Source organism: Genypterus blacodes, unplaced genomic scaffold (assembly GCF_046128005.1).
Source record: "Genypterus blacodes isolate CSIRO-AG114 ecotype Tasmania unplaced genomic scaffold, CSIRO-AGI_Gbla_v1 ptg000037l_1, whole genome shotgun sequence".
NCBI classification, from domain to species: Eukaryota; Metazoa; Chordata; class Actinopteri; order Ophidiiformes; family Ophidiidae; genus Genypterus; species Genypterus blacodes.
This window is the reverse complement of record NW_027466850.1, coordinates 3424969-3447087: the sequence shown is the minus strand read 5'-3', so window position 1 is coordinate 3447087 and position 22119 is coordinate 3424969. Positions and strand designations below refer to the sequence as shown.

The following is a 22119-nucleotide window of genomic DNA, read 5'->3' as shown; positions in this document are numbered from 1 at the left end:
ACCATTGATCTGAGCCTGAATGTTTGAAATGGAAAAGATCAATCAAACCAAAAGGGTTATCAGATTGTATGAAATCTAATAATATGACTCTCACAAGGAGAGCTCTCTGCACCAGCATAACCATCGATCCCTTTCTCAAATTGCTGTTTCAATTAGACAGCCCTTATCAATGGCCTGTCTGTATGGAATAATACAAGGCTAAATAGATCAGTATCTTTTATTCGCTGTCCAATATTACAAATATATTTCCAATATAAGGAACAAGGCCACCTGGGATGTAAATCTTTGAACAATAATGTTTCCTGAGTGTGAGACTGTGATACAAATAGTTCACTTGACAGAGCAAACATAATATTGGCAAGAAAGAACTTGAATTGTGTTCCGCTGAAACGTTAAAGATGTCTTCTGTTCCTCTCAGACTTAGCTGCACACATTTTGACAGTTGCAAAGACGGACTCAAGTTGCAGGAAGATTTACTTTCAGGGCAGAAATGGATCTCTTTTTTCGGCATTTTAGCATTGGCATTCATTTGTTATCAAGTACACATTTTGAAAGCAATGGTCCCTGAAGATAGCGTAATGACATCATCTCTTTTCCCACTTAACAAAATGGTGCACACTTCACCAAGCATTACTGACAGGGGAGATGGGAAAATGTCTTCCCACATAACCCTCAATCAGTTTACCTCTACTGAGTTTCAGCATGTCCAAAAGCATTGATGTGCCTTTAGAAATGTGCCATGATAGTATGGGGATTCATGGTTAGATATCCTTATGTAAATCCCCTTTTAATGCGACCTTCCTTTCCTTTCATTGGACTTGGATGAGTCACCAACAAGGGTAGCTAAAATTCCATTACCAAGGAAGCTTTGGGCAGCAGCTGAAAGTTAAAGAGTGGCAACACCCAGCCAAGATGAGACCCAAAATAATTGGGTTGGCTGGGATTATGAAATGTTAAAATGAGGCACTTTTGTGGAAAGGAAATATATTCATGACCCTTTTGCCAGCTGATTAAAGAAATATGCACAACAGCTCCTTTTTTATTGGTGTATTATGAGATTGTAGCAGAAATTGAATGTTGCTTTTGATTCTGTTTACAACGATGCACTCTTCATCCCTTCTCTTTTCTTTCACGACTCTTAATTCCCACAAGAGAATCTAAAGTATCAGTCTTGTGTAGTCTTTGCATGTGTGGATAAATTCTAGGACAGCACCACTTCTCCGCCTCTGAATTGTCCTTCCTCGCCTCCTGCAGCTCTGGCTTGTAATCTCTGTGAGACTAAATGTGTACAGGTGAAGTTATCAGCTCTGTCTGGTTTAAACACACTGTGACTATCAATGTTTGGGGAAAAACAGGCTTAACATGGGCCAGGTAGCTGTTTGTGTGTTTCCTGTGAGCGTGACTCTGCCTTATCGGCCCCCTGGTGCCGTGTCTCCCCCCTGTGATAACTCTGACCACAAAACAGCATTAGAGGAAGACATTAATTCATTGGCTTGTTTTGTACCTCAATTGCTCATTTAGAGGTCCTTGTTTAGAGAATGGAGGTAAAGGGTCAAGACTCAGAGGTGATATTTAATAAAGCGCTAAAGTGCTGCAATTATAGTTTTAATCGGTCGAGGTTCGCTGAGAGAATACAAAGCAAAATGTGTCACTCAGGGTGTCTGAGTTATAACTGAACCCATTCCTATAGTCTGTTACTAATAACTAAAAGAACATTACTGCCATTTCATACTTTGCTCTATTGTCATTAAGGATCCATAAAGTGATTTCATAACTACATGGGCTACCAAAAGGAAAGAATAATACTTGACTGTAGTGCTGAACAATGTTGTGTTGAAGTGTACAGGCGTAACCGTCCTCTGCTGGAGTTTACAACCCAATCTCCACCAAAACTGAAAAATACAGTCACTATGAAATGTGATTCCACTCAGAATGTCCTTTACAGACAAAATATATTGAATGTATCTGAACGTGTCAGCAAAATAGTCACTGTTTGCAAATGCGTTCATATTTCATTGATATTACAATCCACTCACACCAACTACAACACAAGTGAGGTAGAGCAGCCCAGATGTCTCTCCATTCATCCAGTGGGGGTGTATAATCCTTCCATCTTATTCTGGGTCTGACCTGCGGTCCCCTCCCAGTTGGATATGTGTGGACAACCTCCCTGGGGAGTCATTCAAGGGGCAACCTGATTAGATGACTGAACCACCTCAGCTGACTCAATGCAAAAGGAGCGAGGGTTCTCCTCTGATCTCCCTCCTGATGACTGTGTGTCAGACCCCATCCCTAAGGGTGAGTCCTGAAACCGTGTGGAGAAAACTCATTTCAGCCGCTTGTATCCGCAATCTCATTCTTTCGGTCACTACCCAGAATTCATTATCATAGGTCAAGAGTTAGAAAGCAGATTGATTTGTAAATTGAGAGCTACATTGCAATAGCTGCACCAACCCACCTATCAATCTGACGCTCCATCCTATCCTTACTTATGAAAAAGACCCTGAGGTGCTTGAACTCCTGCACTTGAGAATATTCCCCATCTGCAGAGGACAATCCACTGCTTCCTGGCAAAAAAAACATTGACTAAGATTTGGAGGTGCTGCTCCTCATCCACCAGTTCATTTTGGAGGTGATTGCTTGATGAAGCCGACAGAATTATGTCTTCTTCAAAAAGCAGAGGTGCAATCTTGAGGCACACAGACTGGACACTGTGCAAACCTCGGCTCGGCCTTGTGACAAAGGACAGCCTTGGTGTAGTCCACAGGGAAAATTAGACTTTGACCAGGATGGCTTCAGCATTGATCCTCCTGAATCTGAGGTTGGACAAGTTTTTACTTCCACAACCACTGAAGCTTCAACCCTTCTGGCCTACGAATGCCAGCCTGCTATTTCAGGAGTCTGCTGGTTGACCCAAGCTTAAAAGCTCTCCCTCTTCAGCCCAATGGCTTGCTTCACTGCTGGTGTTAATTTCCACTGAACGAGGCACCGACTAGATGATATCGCTAAGCCTCCTGTACAACCTCAGACTCTTTTCCCATTAGAGAGGTGACATTCCACATCCTGAATGTCAGTCTTCACAGTCAGGGGTCGCACTCGCCCTTGCCTGCTGCTTCACCGGCAAAATACTGAACCATTTTGCCTTTCCCTCCAGGCGGTTAGTCATGATGATGATCCCATATCGTTTTTATGGGCTGAGCCTGACCGGGCCCCATGGGTGCAGGCCTCGTCACCAGGCGATCGCTAGCAAGCTCCCCTCCCAGGCCGGGCTTCAAAGCAAATGGTTGAGTAAAGGTGAAGATTAAGGAAAAGGAGAAGCTAGACCTCAAAAAATGCCATTTAAGTGTAGAGTTTTACCTGAAGCCTATTTATTAATAGTCTCTGGTGTTTAATAGTAAAAATGTCTCCATTACTTATTAATCATATTTTACTTTTACGCCATATTTTTTCTGGTCTGACAATGTTGCTTTCAAAGATATATGGGGGAAATGCAGCCCAATAATCTCTGTTTTTAAATGGAACTAGAACAAGAGACATGGAGTGTTTTTTCTTGTAAATCCTATTGGGTTACTGCACTCTGTGGCAATGGAGAAATGCCCCTGAGGCTTCTGCGTACAATAGTATGGGCCTAAGGGACTGTGATCAGCCCCACTGAGCATGTAATATTCTGTACATGTGAGCATGTGGTGCACCCACACGTTCATTCAGATGCTCCTCTTCCGTGTAGTAACGCTGACATATCAGACCATTGTTTGTCATTGTCATATTTTCTGAGCCTCAGCTTAAAGGAGCATCCATGTGCAGTCGGCACTCATGCATTTTTCATGAATACCCAGTGGAGCTCCTTTGAAAGACTCCCCATCAGAGTTTGGTTTCTGTGCCTGTGATATGTGTTAGAGGGGAGAAAATTGCATTGCCCCCCGATAAAGGCCACAGAAGATGAATACGCCTGACAGAAGTGGAACCTTTCAAAGTAGAGCAGATTAATTAGAATAACCATGTCCTCTAACTTATCCAAAATAGAAAGAAAATATATTAGTTTTATCTTTTAATCTCATAGATATAATCATTTCCATTTTCGTAGTGGGGTGTTTAAAATGAAACCCTCCAAGGTACACCAGACATGTATTTTTCCACTGCAGAAGCAATAGTTCAACAATTGCTATCTAGCTCTGTAATAGGCAGGTCTGCATCAGACATCCACCCCAACGTCGGCCCTTCAGAGACTCGTGACCTGATAGGGGCCAAAGCAGCAGAAGAAAGTGAGGATAAGGAAATAGGTGTGAACTCATTCAGCCCCCAAGTACTTCAAAATAGAAAGGGATCATCTTTTTGGATTGAAAACGGAAACTGTCCAAACACATTTTCAGATAAAGGAAATGTTGAAAGTGTATTGGAGTCACAGTTAAATTCCTCCTCCTTTATACCTGCAGCTTGTACTGACACACTATAAAGAGGGGACGGTTAATTAACTTCATCGTGTTCACCTCTGAGCTCGGTTTTAAAGAAATAAAGCGTTTCCATAAAACACCAAAAACACAATTATATGCTACACTTATTCCTGACAATTCAATTATCATCAAAACATAAAAAGTCATAAATTCCGACACTGAACATTTCCAACGCCTTGTTCGTCAAAGACTACATGCTGTACAAAAAGCCAAATTAGGATGTTAGGAGTAATATCTGTCAGAAAAATGTTTTAAAAGAAAGTTTGTTCTGGTGTTAAACTCTATATTTGACTTATTTACTACACTACTACGCTCTGAAGTCTGTTAGGGATTGATACAGTTCCTATCTCGCATCATTTTCATGGATTTTACAGCGAGCCCGTATTAGATGCGAAAGGAAAATCAGCTTTCTTGGTGTCATGCGTCTGCAGAAAAGTGATAAACATGTCTCCCTAAAGCCATTCAGGGCTTTAAGCTTGGTGCAGTGGCATATGAAGCCCGTAGAGACATTCTATGGGATATCATGCAATACAGATGAACTTCATTTACTTTTGTCCTTGTGGAGGGAAATTGGCACTGGACATTACAAACAACCTGTGATATGTTCTTAATATCCACAGAGAACATGGCAATATCATGGTACAAAGTCAAGTACATTTTGTGGGTCAAAGTGTAAGTGCAGTTATCTAATATATGACTTCACTGATACAGATGAAGTCGAAAAATCAATAAATAAATGTGATCGTACAATTGGAAGAGAAATCCGAAAGCAATTCATAAAAAAGAGTGGGACCGATTTGAATAGGAACAGAATGAATCTGACACGTTCACAGAAGGATAATGTAGTAATCACATTGAGAATATGAGAACAGAATGTTAAATATGTGAATTTTAAATCCTTCCACTCCTAACTGGATTATGTACATCTAACACATATTTGAAACATCATTCTCACATATGATCCGTGAGAAAATGAACTTTGAAATTAGTGCCAGACAGACTTAAAGTTTAGACTGCAAGTTGGAGAACAGAACAGAATGATCATTCATCATTACAAAACTAGAAATTGAGAAGATTTTAAGCTGCAATACTCCATTTTTGGTAATTATTAAAAACCAAGCTGGCTGACACACACTCTCACACACACACACACACAGCCCTGACAGGAGTAAGAGAGTAGCTTATTCACATTAGCTGTTAGCAGTGACGATATTATAAATGTAGTATTGATTATTTAAGTTTGATTTCTGGCTCACCACCTGCAGTAGTACTTTGTGGGCGTGTCTAACCAGGCCTGCAGGCGGATCAATTGAAATGTATTACATGACATCAGCAAGTTACTTCAGGAATCGACAAATGGACAAAAAATAAAAATGAAAAACAATACAAGCCTCCTTTTACTCCTCTGTCTCCGATATTTAGTTTGCTGACAGCGCTTTTGTTTTCAGACACGTGAGCATCCATGTGTTTGACGCCGTGCTGAGAATGGAAGACTAAAACACCTTTGCTTCACAAGTGAGCTCAGCCCTCAATTAACATGTTGAAGACGCAGAAGCAAGTTGTGTTTCTGAACAGTTCTTCAGCAGACCATCGCACCTTGCAGACGTCTTCAGCACATCTACAGTCAACCCTCCTGTAGTCAGCTGTCAGATTTGTTTGGTTTTAGGATTCTAGCCAGTCCTCCCTTTTCCCCCTAGAGTCTGAAGTCAAGTTTAGTTTTCCTTTAATGTTGCTACCTTCAGAGAGAGGCTGGGCTCAGGGGTGTGTGAGTGTCAGCAGCTGGTTAGCAGTCAGGTGATGAGGGTGGCACACATTTTCCACTTTTAGTGTCGCAACTGATGGAACAATATATTATGTAGTAATACTCACAACTCACAGTCATCATTTTGTTTTGTTTTTTCAAACCATTTCTACTTTTCATTACCCATCTCAATATTAAGCTACTTTTACTGGAACTTAACATTTCCCGCTGTTGTACAATAATACAGTATATCTTTCCTACAGGGATCCTCCTTCTGTAAGAAAGAAATGATTTAATATGTAATATGTAATTCCAAATGTACGTATTAAAATGAGTGGAACTAGAAACAAAGACAATTTAAGAGGATCTTAAAAGGTTGTGTCTCCCCCCACAGCATGAACAGTGAGAATGCAGCAGGGCTCAGGTGAAGCTTAGGTTAGACAACTAAGAGATGTTGGGGGTTTCACATTAAAATAGATTAAACAAGGGAGGGGACGTGACTTCAGTCCTCAAACGTCTCCAGACCCTTACGTCCCTGTGAACCATATGAATGTCACACTGTTCACAGTTGATGCAAGTAAACGTAAATCACCATTGTACATTTCTTGCCTATCAACTTCATTCTTAGGAGACCTTGTTGCAGTGAGAGATGAAAAGATCCCAAATCCAAACTAACACATTTGCAAAGAGTCACAATACCTAAAGCCGTGGATAGATGCCGATGAAAAGGGCTTGTAAGCACAAAGTATCCAGGGTCTAACACACAGAGATGTCCTTGTTTTAAGCTGGCTGTGGTCTCCCTGATGGGCTCCTCTCTTGCGCTATCATCCATCTTGAGCTTGGTTAGATCTTTGTCGTGACATATTTCCTCCGCTTTTTGATGAGAGAGCTCACTAAGTTCCAGGTCAAAGCGTAATGCCTCAAATGTCCTGTAGGAGCACAGATTTGTGGTGTATAATACTGTACATACAGAACACAACCCCAAACAAAGATGAGTCACAGGTTCAGCTGGAGCCCTATGGTACGTGTGGACATACTGTACTTACACCCGGAGGACAGCGAGAAGGACAGATTGATTTATAGTGAAGTAACTGATATTGTTCTGAATTGTTCCGACCTTCTAACTTGGGAATTCTTCACTTTCTTTAGCTGCAACGGCTCCTCTAATTGCTTCATTGATGCTGTTCTCGCTCACAGAAAACAAGTCTGGCATTTAATCTACCTGAGTGAAACCACAGGATTGTTATAAGAGGTATTCTCTTATACACACACTTTCACCACTGAACAACGATCACTAGAAAATCACAAGAATTCTTATATTCTAGGGACAAATATATCCGAAACGGTGAATTAGTCTTTTGTTTAATATCATATTGCATCATATGACCATGTGATGTTAAAGGGTTGCTTGTAACAAACACACAGTCAGTATCCAGCACAGTCTAGTGTTTGAGCTTATTGTCTATTATCAACCCAATTTCTGACTGTCTGTCTGTCCGTCTGTAAACTAGCAGCACAGCACCAAATATGATAACTGCCAATGACTGAAAGGTGAAGGAAGTTGACCATAGACAGAATTCTGTCAGGAGTTGGTGGAGACCAAAATAGACCAGTAAGTTGCTTTTGGCCAATTGTATGTGTTGAATGTCTAAGTTGGCAGTTATTACATCAGCAAAGCTCCATAGGTCAATGATATGTTAGGGTCTTGTGTTGGATAGATTGTTATGGATTCTTCTGTTGTCTCGTCCTCTCATTATGAACTTTTTCCTCAAGCATTTTCTGTCCATTGTATTTCAATTTTCCTCCTGTAGTCCCTCTCCATATTACCAACATGGGCTGGTCTCAGCATCGGCATGGCCATTTATGTTAAGTCAGTAATAGCTTGGCTGCAAATAGCATCGACTACATAGAGCACCAACCACATAGAGCATCTGGGCCACAGGCATTTTTCATGGGAGGATGAACTCCCAGATCTCTTCATCATCCAGAGTGTACCAGACATGTGTGTAATGGTCTCTCTCATGCCTCACTGTAGACGGTCTCCAGTCTCAGAGAACTACATGCAGGTTCACACAGTGGGGGTTGACAATTGCTCCTCCACAATTCCGTACGGGTCTGGTGGCATTTCCGTAAATAGACGTCCCCGGTGTTCATACAGGGTGGAAGCACTTCAGGACACATGTGAGCACTCGGATGCAAAGGTACAGCAGTGTTTGTTGGGTTTAGTCTCTGCACCTTGGAATTCATTATTAGGCTGATTGTCACTATGGATCAGACCTAAGTGCTTGTTGCTGAAAACAAGTTTGCCTACTTCAGCCGGGCCCCAGCCTCAGGTGGAGGACAGGGACTTTTATTTACAGAAGTTATGATGTGTCCATTTTGATGTATCAGACATCATGAAGAAATGAGTGTTAATGGGATTGAAGCTCTCAGTCTGTCCAGGACAATCTGACACTACAACATCAACAGTTTATGCGGTTGGCCCAGCTGAGCCGCTTGATAAGGAGTGTTCAGACTTCTTACAGACAGATGATTATGTCCTGGCCTTTCCCTGTCTGACACCAGCCTGTAACAGCAGTGATCAGTAAGCAGCTGTAATCACCTGTGAAGATGCTGTTGGAAAGATAAGGATGAAGGTAGCATAGCTAAGCCACCAAAGTTTGGCCCTGACCGTCAAAGATCAATACATCATCTTGTCTAATAATAAACAACATCGACCTTTTGCCTGTCCACAGATATAGCGGGGGAGGCCGTGATATGGATCTTTCGTGAAATATTGTCACTTGCGAACAGTAGCTTGACTTCATCGGCATCATCACCAGTTGTCAAAATAGAAACATATTCAATGTTCACTATGAGGTCCGGTATTTGTTTTGTCTCAGTCATACTTAGACAGGCATTATGATACAATCACACAGCTCACTGATCTGTAAACGCAGCCATGAAATTAAATCAAGCTTATGTAGCTCGATACGCAATCAACACACTTCCACATTCCACATTTTCACACGTCAAAGATCAGCGTATGTAGCGGCAGGACATTGACTCATTCTGAACGTTGTTTACATCTTGTGCCTTTCATCAGCTGAAGGAAAGTGTGGACGTATCCGTTCAAGCAATCATTGTATTTAGTGGGCAAAGTGGACAACACAGTGATTTAATGTTCCGTTGCTTTGCTCCTTGCTGTATTTTTGACCCTTGACCAATGAAACAAAACAATCCTGCCTTAATAATGACAGAGATCCATCTTGTGAACATTTGTACTATAAAGCAAAAGACTGACTTCAATAGTCGTGCGTGCGAATCCATTATCATACTGGCAGATTGTGAGACTTATTTAGATTCATCTGCTCAGCACTTGCTCTCAGTAGAAAGGCTAAATTTCCTTAAGTAAGAGTCAAACTTTGGTATATCGATGGTCAAACAGAGGATTTGTTAATGATCATTTTGTGGAGGCTGTTAGTAATGTTGATTGGAACGTGCACAGTGCTGACGACCCAGAGGTTTCCTTCACTGCTGCCATGAATATATTTATAGGAATCTTCTCTGAAAAGATTCATAGCTATAAACTAAAACAGTCCAATGGATTGATACAACTTTCAACAATGTAATGGTACAGGGGAGAATCTAAGTTGGCGGAGGTAAAATTAGGTTTACCGGGAGGAGAGATAAAGATCCTGTAAACTGAGAAACCAAGTGACTAAATCCAACAAAAGGAAGAAGAAAGAATATCAGAGCCAAGGCATTGATAGTATTAAACATGAGGATAAAAACATGAATGAAATCAAACCTCCTTCGTTGAATCAAATGCTGTTTTGGACCCCCCAGACTTTTATAATAGCCTCTTCTTCTAACAATCTGAGGCCCAGGAGGTTCTGATGGAGAATCTGATCTGTTTGAATGTAGCAGTGTGGAGGCTGGAGAGGTGTTGAGAAAGACTCGTCCAGGCACAGACAACTTGACTGCAAGGTGCTAAACATGGCTGCTGATTACATCACACTCCCATATTGAATAGATGTCTGCTATGTGAGAGTGTAAGCTCAGAGGCGGAAATCATTCAATTGCTTAAGGATAATACGTTTCCCCTCAGTGGGCCTAATAGAGACCTATAATTATTCATGATCAGATCCAAGACGACTTTAACTGTAACAGATTGACTACCGACCCAGAAAGGGTTACCCAACCTGTACAGCACTTATACTGATGATTGGTTGATGGAGATATAACAGCATAATGGCGGCTATGCTAGATTTTCAGTGCCCCCTATGATGTCATCAAATAAGCCTTTTTATATACTGTAGTATCTGACAATCGACGCATTCTAGCAGCCTTGTGATGAAGCAGATGAGCCATCAGCCAAACAGCCCTGTTGTGTGTGTGTGTGTGTGTGTGTCCACCTCTACATGTAACACACTTCCTGATGATCCAAGCTCTTCTCCAACACTAAACTCCTCTAAATAAACCTGAAAACGTTTCAGTTTGCCTCTGCTCTCTATTCCATGTTTTCATTTGCATCTTATCCCTTTGTGTCTTATTCAGTTTTATCTGACTTTATTCTCTAGATTCTAGTTTATTAAATGCTTTCTTCAGTTGTCTTGTGTCTGAAACGTGCGGCACAAATGAACCGTCGGTTCCAAAGGAGCAGCTTGTTACAAACAACAGGGCAAACAGAGCTGAGAGCAGAAGTTGACATTTACCGTTTCATTCAATTCTTTCAATCAATCATTTTCCATACCTGATTATTCCTGTCGGGGGTCACAGGGGAAGTAGTGGAGAGTTGTGAGAGATGTCTTGGAGCCTTTCCCAGCATGCATTAGGCGTAAGGGGGTGAAACTGCCTGACACAGGGTGGCTGAGCATACTTACACTTACAGTAAATGCAATTTAGAGAGAACGTATCCTCATCTACCCAAAGTAACCTCCATAAACATAAGGACAACATGAGGGACACCATAGAGAAAGTGTCTGACCAAAGGAAGGAAAGCAATGACTGTGGGACTGACTCCACACCAGCTGTTTCAAACCTTGTTAAAGAATTTAATGGTGGACATTTTGGCTAAACGGCGGTGATGCGGGGAGATAAAGTGCTCTGCGTCTGTGCTGCTTCTCCTCAATCCCACAATGAGGCAGCTGAAACAATATCAATGGATTTTGTGTTTTGGCATCAGAAATGAGCTTCCAGTTCACAGTTTGCTCCATCAGGAGGGAATACAGGCAGATTTCTCATTGTTTGTTTTGATGTTCTGATGAAAACACGTTTTACCAGAAGATCATTCATTTGACGAAACAAACACGCGGGATCAAGAATGTGAAAACAACCAAGCCTCTAATATACACAAGCACATACTGTATGTGTGCACGCCCGCCCACACATGCACACAAACACACACACACACACACAGACACACACACAGGCGTGAAGCAAACTGGCAGATGGTGTAAAGTCTTCTGGATGGATACGTGTCACATCTTGAGAAAGTGAAACGCTGTAACATCTGATCTGCATGGAGGATCAGTCGCTTGCGTCGGATGAGATCAGATCAAAAGACGTGAGACATTTTATAATTCTACAGCAATAAACCACACACAGCGAGGCCGACGCCCGCCTCTACATATTTGTCACCTTAATACAAACAAAACAGGGCGATTAGAATAAATAAAGTTAAATTGGCGCGTCACCGCAATAAGAGGAGGAATTACTCACGATTCGAATATAACTCTAATCGCTTTAAAACTCTCAAGCGCAGGACACCTCAGAGACGGAGACGGTTATTATAAAAAAGTCTGACGTATTGCAGTGTGTGTTGTCAGAACTCATCTCATTCAGACAAATGAGTCACCCTGAGCCGAGTCTTACTCACCCAGCAGCAACGCAGCGCAAGTGGAAAATTAAGTTGTTATTGGAAAGGTAGTGAACTATTCTCCTGAGTGTGAAGTTTGAATGTCTTTGTTTTATCTGTTGCATCGCAGCACAGTGACTCATGCCTGACTTGTTTACTTCCACTTGCATTCTACATTCAGAAGAAAACGTGTAAAACTGCACTGCACGTCCAAAGCTTTACAGGTTTGTTTCACATTTCTACAAATGGAGTGTGTGCGATTTATTGTGTGTGTTTACCTATTTAAATTAACCCCTAATCTATAGTGCACATGTGTACTGTATTGTGTCCTCCTAGCTCGAAGACAGCAGATTCCAATGTTTATATAAAAGGGTTAAGATAAGATAAGATCAAACTTTATTTATCCCGAGGGAAATTGCTGATTACTGCCAAAGCTATAGAGAATCAACATCCCATTGCGGTTCTAAGCCACTTTAAGCTCATTGGCTCATTATCCAGACTCTTCAAATCAATGTTGAGATTACAGAGAGCAATGTTGCTTTGCTTCTGCTGGATGTGTAAATAGTTGATTGGTTACATCATCGACACAAAACATTTCCCCCTGTGGTCCAAAATGTACAATGCAGCTTTCAGTGCAGTCCCTGCTTCTAAAACTCCTCCACCTCCCAATCGGTTATACTTTAATTGGTAATCATCTCATTAATCTGGGGGTGGGAAAAAGGATGTTGAAATCATATTTGCGAACACTGTAAATATTTTGTTGTGTTGAGTTTGTGGTGTCGGCCCTTTAAACGCTGATTAAGGATGTGACCTGTGCTCTTGTGTGTGTTGCTCTTAATTGCACCTTCTTATTTTGCCTTGTTTTCATTCAGCAATGTTCCAGGTGCAATTTCAGTATCAACCCTGCAAATAAATGCTGAATTATCTTTGGTACAGGCAAAACAGGAGCAAAGGTTTCCATGGCAGCGTGGCGCAGGTTCTGAGCTGAGAGTTTGTCTGATACGGTTCAGTGAGGGAAGCATCAAATCTCATGTCTGATCTGGCCAAAGCCTATACCGGTCAAATATATAAGACCTGCTCTTCTGAAAAAGCCTCCGTGCCAGTTCAGACAGACAAACAAAGCTTTGTGCTGCAGGTGCCGTGTGTGAGCGGAATGACATGAGAGAAGAGAACGCTGATGTGGACAAAGAACACATCAAGCATCTATCTATCTATCTATCTATCTATCTATCTATCTATCTATCTATCTATCTATCTATCTATCTATCTATCTATCTATCTATCTATCTATCTATCTATCTATCTATCTATCTCTCTATCTCTCTATCTCTCTCTCTCTCTCTATCTCTCTCTCTCTCTCCATTAATTTCCTACAATATTCATCCATTGTTAGCAGTTTCACGGTTGAGTGTTTATGGAACTCCAACCACTTGTTATTTTTAAACGTTTGCAGACGTGTAACTCCCCACTTCCTGCGAGATTCAGGAAGACGGTTATCGATTGAATTATTGAATTAATTGAAATTGTGATCCAAACCAAAACGTTGCGTAAGTGAGTGCAGATAGAAAGAGCGTGAGGCAATCAGAGAGTCGGCATTGTGTTGAAGGCAGAGGAGGGAAACGGGCAGGAAAGGGCCGAAAATGGAAAACTCTCACCTCCGTGAACTGTGCAGGATGATTATCTGCAGCTCCCACTATGACTTACAGTACACCGGCCCAGAATTATACGCTAACAAGGCCCTGTGCTTTTTTCCCTCGTGTCAACATGTTGCTGCAGCAGCTCCCATGTTTTGAGGTGTTCATCTGAAAGCCGTATATAGATTTCTGTCCATGCACATCAAACTGTTTGTGCCGTGTTTATTCTTCTTTAATCACTTCATCCTGTGATGACTTGGAGTTTTCCTTTGTATCTTGTGATCTTTCTGCTGTGAGTTAATAGTATCACCGAGTCAAACTGCAGCTTATATATTCCAAATAGCTTTAATAACACTTCTGATAAAGTTTAAATGTATCGCCTTGTTACACAGAATGAAATTACATGTGAGGAAGAGTTGTTCTTTCACGGCTTCCTAGCCTCAGTGTGAGCAGAAGTGAGTGAGTGAATGGGTCGGGCTGAGGGGAGATGATGCCTTCATGGGCTTTACTGCTTTATCTCCATTTAGCTGTCATTCCACAAATGAGCCGCTAAATCAATAGTGACAAAGGGCCGTCAGTCAGCTGTGTCACTGAGAGGAACCGTCACAACAACAAGGTTAGACCATGCATGGAACTTTGAAACGTTCCTTCTTTTCCTTTTTTTTTGTAGGATATCCCATCCATGACAGCGGGAGAGAGAAGGACAGAGTCCCATGTTTGTCTTGTCAAGCACAATGATGAAATACAACAAACAGAGAGAAACATTTTCAAACTTAAGCTGTGAAAAATGATGAAACTGAGGCTAAACCGATTGAACTTGTGCCATTAAAACTAAGCATTCCTCTCATCTATGTGAGATTTACAGACTGGAAAACGTTCATGCAGACAAACAACAGCAGCACTAGAGTCAAACGGGTTTTACAAAAGGTTTTTACATATTCCAGTTCACTTAGAGCTCCAATTTGGGCTTTTTGTTTGTCCAATACAAAGCCAGATGTTTGCTATTACATTGAAATCAGGCAAATTCCTTGCTTTTACAGAACTGTAATTAGAATAGGAAATGTGTTGGCACCATTTCTCGTACTGATGCTGGTTGTAGTTGCGTGTTCCTGGCCTCACAGCGGTCTGACAGAGTCTGACAGAAGCCACAAATGTACAGAAAACATAAATAAATGATTTTGGTGGCGGCTCTGTCTCCGTCTCTCACTGCAGCCAAAGGTTCTGAGGTCTGTGGTTTGTTTTTTAACAATGATTTTACCAAGCAAGTAAAATCTGAAATGTTTACAGGAACGGAGGAGCATCTTGGGGGAAATAACCATTAACTTGCTAAAAGAGCTGCAGCAAAGCAGATGGTGAGTGCCAGTGGGATGGAACGATGTGGCGGCGGCGGCGACTCCAGCAGGATACAGAAGCAGGTTGGATCGTCTCGTTCATTCAAAGAAACTGTGAAGGAGATTGTCAAATGCTAATTAGATCCACCGTCGTCATTATCGGCTACTTATGTGAGTGGACCCATATACACACACACACACACACACACACACACAATCAACACTCAAGCTTTTATCTCCTTTTACCTTAGGAAAGATCAAACAAAGCGTGTCCCTGAGTCGTTTCTGCAAGGGCGCACAGAGACTCACACTGTATTTTGAAGTCATTTGTTCGTGGGTGAAAAATGAGTTCTTGTCTCTAGAATATGTCGCCGTTTTCTTGATCAATGTCTAAATTTGATATTTAAATAATACAGATAATGTGTGCTTTGAGTCTCCACGAGGATCGTATTGATTGAAAGGTTATCATTTGTATTTACTGCCGGATCTTGACTGTTTGCTTCCATCTAATCAATCAATCAATCAATAAAACCCTCAATAAATGTGAGAATAGCCTCTCAATCAAAACTACGACTTTGCGGTTTGTTACCTTTGCCAATGTCCATCAAGTAAACACATTTAATAATTCAACAAATATTTGCAGTTCAGATGTATTGCACAATGAAATGAAGATTGTACATTTGTCTTTCCTGAACAGATTTGTGCGAGACGATTAGACGTCAACATGTGCTACGTTATCATCATCATCATCTGCAAACTCCCAGAAGAATCCATGTGACAAAGAGGTCCAGCTCTGCTCTGAGCAAACTTTAATCAACAATTCAGGTTAATTCAGCTCTGGTTGTTCTGTATTTATCGTGTAAAACATCGACCCCCATGAGGTTTCAAACCAATTAAACTGCGTAACAATCGAAGCGACGCCACGAGGAAGGTAAGGTAACAAGAGCACGGCGCCGTCAGCTGCAAATCTATGATGAATGTGTTTGTTTAAATGATAAGATTCTGAATTGAATTGAAAGTGTTTTGTATTGTGATCTTGGACGTGGAGCAGCTGGTCGACAGGGGGCGCTAGAATCTGCCAAATACTGTGTGTGTGTTTTTGTGTGTGTGTGTGTGTGTGTGTGCGTGCGTGTGCGTGTGTGCGTGTGCGTGTGTGTTGCAGATTCCTTTGGTTCTCCTTCACTCCATCTCTTTAGTGTTGCTCTGCTGTCTTTTGATTAATGTTGTTAAGTATTAATAACCTAAAGTGACTGAGTGTGACATCACTCTGCACCGCACACCTCGCTCTGATTTGGATTAATGACCAAATATTTCATCTCAAACTGTCTCATCCTCTTAACAAACCACGTCTGTGAATGTGAAAGCCAACAAAGAAGCTAAATTCAAATGTCAGTGAGATGTTAACAGCAAACATCTCAAGGTTAGAACACTGAGGTTCAGGTTCCTGCTTCTCTATTGTTCATTACAGAAAGGTGCAAATGAAACTGATTTGAAAAGCTTAAAAATGACCCTGAAGAACAGCAGAACTTTAAATGTACCGTGATCTAGTTTGTTGTGTTGGAAACATAATAAGGAGGGACTGATCTGGTCTTGGTTTATGGGGGTCAATGTCTGGAGGCGTCTGCTCCTCAAGTAAACAATGACATCATCTGACATAAATGATATTCATCCCGCTTGTCTGTCATCGTGGCTCCTCCTCCTCCTCCTCTTCCACGCCTCTACCAGGACAACAGTAGAACGTTCTTGGCCCTGATGTTACCTTTACATAAGGCTGGAGTAAAATATTCATCAGCCGGCTCTGGGCCAAATCTGTATGCAGCCGAGTGCTGAGGAAACACTTTCCACAAACCTGCTAACTACACAAAGGTGGCTGCTGCTGTGCCGCTCCCGCTGGTTTGCGTGCAGATGTGCACGATTGCTTTTGTGTTGCTTGTGTTTATGTTCTGACCACGCTGTGTGTTTTTTGTCTGAGTGGAGCAATTTTGCACTTGGTGTGTGTGCATGCATACACTTACACTAATGTGCAGCCAGTCTGCTTGTCTTCATCAGTATGCTGTGTTTGCTCTCATATGCATGTATCACCTCCTTTAAAGCAAACATTGACGTCTAGCTGCTGCAGTCTTACAAGGTGTGTGTCTGTGTGTATCCTGCATGCTACACTGACATCTGTTGCACGTGTGTGTGTCTATGTGTGTTATGATACCACTTTGAAGTTAAGACCTTCCCCAGGTTGAGCAGTGGGTCCCGGGGAAGCCATAACTCAGGAGCCAACCTAATTGAGCACACAGCACTCTCCATTAAGAGCTTACTGTTTAATCTATACTACTGACCAGGTTTGCTTTACGTCATGCCAGAAGCTTACTGTCTCTTTTGATTGTTATAATGACCCTTATTCAATGAGAGGAGAGGTGGATTGTTTGGCAACCTCTTTGGCACATGTTTGATTTTTCATAGTGCAGAAATCAAAGCGGTAGTTCCTGGTGGTCTCGCTGTGCTGATGGGCTTCGCTCTCACTCAAGCTGCTGCATTAACCTACAGCTGCCTCAATGTGAGAAGAGAGATGAGGCCCATGCTAATATTTTCACATTGCGGACAAAGAGAGAGAGAGGAGATCAGAGAAGTCCCAATTAAATATGCAAGGACGGCTCTCACGTGCATTAATGAAGAGGGAAGCGGGCGCCGAGCTAATGACCGGGGATTTGATGTTTCCCTGTGAGAGCTGGATCAAGACGAGGAGCTTATCATTACTGCGGCACACACCAGCTGTACCTGCGTGAGCTCAGATGTAGTAAGAATAATGTATGTGTGGGATAGAGGGGGGAGGAGGAGTGGGTGAAGCTCAGGGCTGAGTGTGTGTGTGTATGTGTGTGTGTGTTCATACATGAGAGTCAAGAGCTTCTCAAAAGTAATTGTTCAGAAAATTAAAATTGTTGCTTACTTTGAATATTAAATGTGAAGGGAGAGCTGCTGGGAAATCAATAACAGGACAATCCAGATGGAAAATATAACAAAAATGTGTATTTTCTGATAAGATATCAGTAAAATAGGCATAAATATTAAATCCTACACAAAATCCACCAAACACTGAATATATATGAATATAAATTGAGACCCACACAGGAATAATGTATGTGTGTGAGTTTATACCACACTGGCTTCACCCTGATTGATGCTGGGGCTGCGACAAGCCGGATACACGCCGCTTGGTTTGCAACACTGTTATCATCGAGGGATTGTGGAGCTTATCAAATCAAACATGTGGGCTGTCGCTGTGGAGTACAATACTAACAGATAGAAAAAGAGGAGAGGAGCGGTGGAGAGAGAAAAGCTTCAAGCGTCGATTCGAGATCCAGGCAGAAAACCTGAAACACTGTGTCACTATCACGCACACACTGAGGCCTCTGATGCCATATTCCTCTGTCGTGTGATCTCTGCGTGAAGAACCACTGAGTACCTCCACCAAGTATCCACACCGCGGCGTGTATCTAAATTTAGCTTCAAGTAGAGTAAAGGTTACTACACGGGGATTAAAATGTAGTAAAGTAGCTAAAGTAAAAGGTCTCCTGTTGATAAATAGTCCTGTTTTGTGTAACTTGATAAGTTATACGGCTCAGTGGAAAATCTGAGAAAATGAGGGATGATAGAAAGAAGAAGGAAAATAAAGACGTTAAATAAATGTAAGTATAGTATTAAAGGTATTTTACTTTTTTCTTGTGTTATCTGACCTAAATATATTGCAATAGAATAGTATCAATCAATATTTCCACATTTAAATGTAGTAGTAGACGCATGAAGTCTCACAAAATGGCGACACACACACACATAAGGGACCAGGCTCTCACGTAAATTTTCACCTCGGCAGGATTATTAGCAGATTTGGACATGGCAGTTCTGAAATTGGCCACATTGAAGAGAAACCAACTGGAGAACAATCCCTCATTTTAATTACTCCAGAATTTAAATAAGCTACTACAGACCCATTCGGAGTTAAAATGAGTTAAGTAATATCTACGCTCCAATGTGTAATTACCCATGAAACCATTTCAAAGACGTGACCTAGTCCTTTAAGTCGTTTCTTTTTCATTTACAAGCAAAGGTGCATCATTTTGCAGTGACTCGCGCAATAAATAGCAATCACACCTCCGCTAAAGGGGAGACAGCTATTAGGCTCCCAGGGCCAAGTGGAGAGAATATGGAGAAGCAATGAATACTTCATCAGATGTCCATGAACACAACATATTTTCTATAGTCTAAGCAGATGTAAACATAGAACCTAAACCCATTGGAAGAAAGGTTGCATTGTAAGAATGAAGTCAACCAGTATCCTATTAATCATTATGGAGAGGAGTGATGCTGCTTAGCAACCACCTCCCCAAAGCCAACGTCTGAGTGATGAGCTTTACTGTAGGAATCACCTCTCTAAAGTTATGACAGTGCCCATAATGCGGCTGCAGAGATCTCATCCATATTATGCTCTCCGGTCTTTCAGTGACTTGTGTTGTTTTGTGTTGTTGCTATTAAATATTCAAACAAATATCTAAGATAGATAAAGCAAAACAAATCATACAAAATTGCAAATCATAGTTGCAGTGGTATGGAATGTTCCGGGCCTTAGTGGACGGTAAATACAGAGAGCTTTTTGTTCTGCGTATTACAAACATGATGTATTCTCTCAGGTACTGTATCTCTCATGAGGATTGACTGATAAGTTTTGAGCCAACCGTGGAACGATCCAACTCATCATTATTTTCCAACATAATCTCCTTTCAACTCCGCTTTCTTCTGCCAAGAATGCTACAGGGATCGTCTGAGGCAAATATGGCTCCAGCTCAAGCCTTTTTCACGTTTGGGAAGAGATGAAAGTCTGACGGGGCAAATCAGGTGAGTAGGATAGGTGCTGAACTAGTTCCAATCTAGCAGCCAGTATGTACTATACATAATCAATGCCTGTTAGCCTGATTGTCTGTCTTGTACATCTGACCACATGAAGGTGCCCCTGGAACTTGTAGGTTATTATCTTTAAGCTCGAATGAATGCAGCAGATGTGCAAAAACATGAAAGGAAACGACTATACCTTGGACTAAATAATGGTAGAATCCTTGTTCACTTCTTTATGTGCAGGTACAGAACTTATCAATCAATCTTCATAGTACCAACACAGAGAAAGATCACTTTGCCGACATGTGGTCTTACCTTGAATAGTCGCAGTATGTTGGCCACCATGATAGATACGGAGCTGGAGGAGGCTCCGATGACGCCCACCACCCTCTCAGGTTTGGTGATGATGGGCGCTCCACCGCCCAGACATTTGACATCGGTCCCGTCCTTCTCAATCAGCGCCTGCACGAAGGTGAGCGACTGCTCCAAGGCGTGGGTGTCTCTGGAACAGGTGTCCAGGATACGAGCCCCGAGTGTGATGTTGGGCAGTAGATTATTGTCATTATTGATGCGGTCAAGGGCAAACAGCATAGCCTCCAGTCTGTGAATACCCTTCTCCTTCTTCAGCTCCCCACAGGGCTTACCGTCATGGCCCCTGGCGTGTACTGGGAACAGACCACCCAGGGAGATATCCCCATCGATGCGGATGGAGTTCAAATGTGTGTGTCCCGGCCCTTTGGGTTTGGCGGCCTGAGCAGGCTTGAGGGAGCCGTAAAGAAGAAGCAGCAGCAGCAGCAGCAGAGTCAGGCTGCTTCGCTGAAAGCTAGTCCGATCCGGTTTACACCCGGGGGCCTGAAACATGACCACAGCCCGAATACACATCCACAGTGTACAACTTCACCCAGCAATCAGAAAAACAAGGCCACGTATGGCGGTGTGATGGCCAGAGGTTTAATTGCAGTGCTTCTTGGAGCAGTTGGCAGAGATAAGTCTTCCTCTCATGTCTTCTCTCTCTCTGGCATTCAATTAAAGTAGAATATGATCTCAGCTTTTTCACAAGATGTAATCCTGTTCTCCTCTCTGCTTTCACTCTCTCACTCCATCATCTGACCACAGTGGTGGGCAGCTATTTTTGTGTGCTGTTATTCACAGAGTTGCCTATGGAGATCCTTCACTTGGGGCATTGGAAAGAACAAAGGTGAATGATAAGCTTCTCTCACTCTCTCTCTCTCTCTCTCTCTCTCCCTCCCCCCTTCCGTTGTCCTCTCTCTCTCTCTACCTCCTTCTGTTGTCCTCTCACTCTCTCTCTATCTCTATCTCTCTGTCTCTTCCTATCTGTCTCCCGCCTCCCCACCTCAATCAGACGTTTTTAATCTCCCCTTCTCCCGTGGGCAGGGATTTGGTTTATGACAGAGCCCTCAGGCCTCCTCAGGTCCAACAGGCTTCAGAGTGAATTCCTGAAAGAGGAAAAAGAGACGAATAGTGAGACACAGAAAAAAATGGAAAAAAGCAAAGGAGATTTGTATTTTTACTGCAGTATTATGTGGAATGAAGAGACAGCTCTGCTCCCACACTCATCTTTTCTTCCTCTTCCTACGTCAAACATCTTGAATTCAAAAGGTTGCTATGGACTTCCAAGGTTGACATGCTTGAAACTCAGATCCCACGTGCTTCATTTTCAGATTGTGAGAGATCAACCTGGGCAGCAAATCGCACATTGGTCTTGGTTATTTCCTTTTTTATTCTGATGAAATCTGTTGTGGATGAAACATTCTAATTGTCCAACTGCTGTAGTTGGCTTTCAATATCGGTGCCATGTTAAATGATTCATCTTTATCGGAAAAATATGTCACAAAGCTGCCACATCACCTGCAGGTTGAATGTATCTCAAACATCACCGAAATACATTGGAAACATGAAGGTTTTAGTCTGTGAGGGTTTTTTGTGCAGTTGACGCACTAGCTGGTATCTCTTTGTGCCAAATTGATCACTTATGCATTCCCTTGGCATTTCTGCTTACTACAGGCAAAATGCATTCCATATATTATTTCACAATTCATATGTGGGTTTCTGAGGCTCCTCTGCATGCGCTGGTCTGTGACTTGGAGGTACAACAAACACACACCAGGGTAAGGTTGTAAGAAATGACTATGAAACTGTAATTTGTAGCTGATGAGTTTTATTTGATTATTAATGTTTCTATCCAAGCAGCGACAAACACAGCAGAAGATGCTGCGCCTGATCA

At 42.0% G+C, this 22119-nt stretch overlaps 1 protein-coding gene across 1 annotated transcript in view; it reads right to left on the bottom strand.

Moving 5' to 3' along the window:
- Positions 1 to 20756, bottom strand: part of LOC142996249 (metabotropic glutamate receptor 4-like) — an 82596-nt gene extending 61840 nt beyond the window's left edge. Inside the window, exon 1 of the mRNA XM_076147164.1 lies at positions 20190 to 20756. Coding sequence (XP_076003279.1) covers positions 20190 to 20756 — 567 coding nt within the window. The remainder of the gene's footprint in view (positions 1 to 20189) is intronic.
- Between the last annotated feature and the right edge of the window lie 1363 nt (positions 20757 to 22119).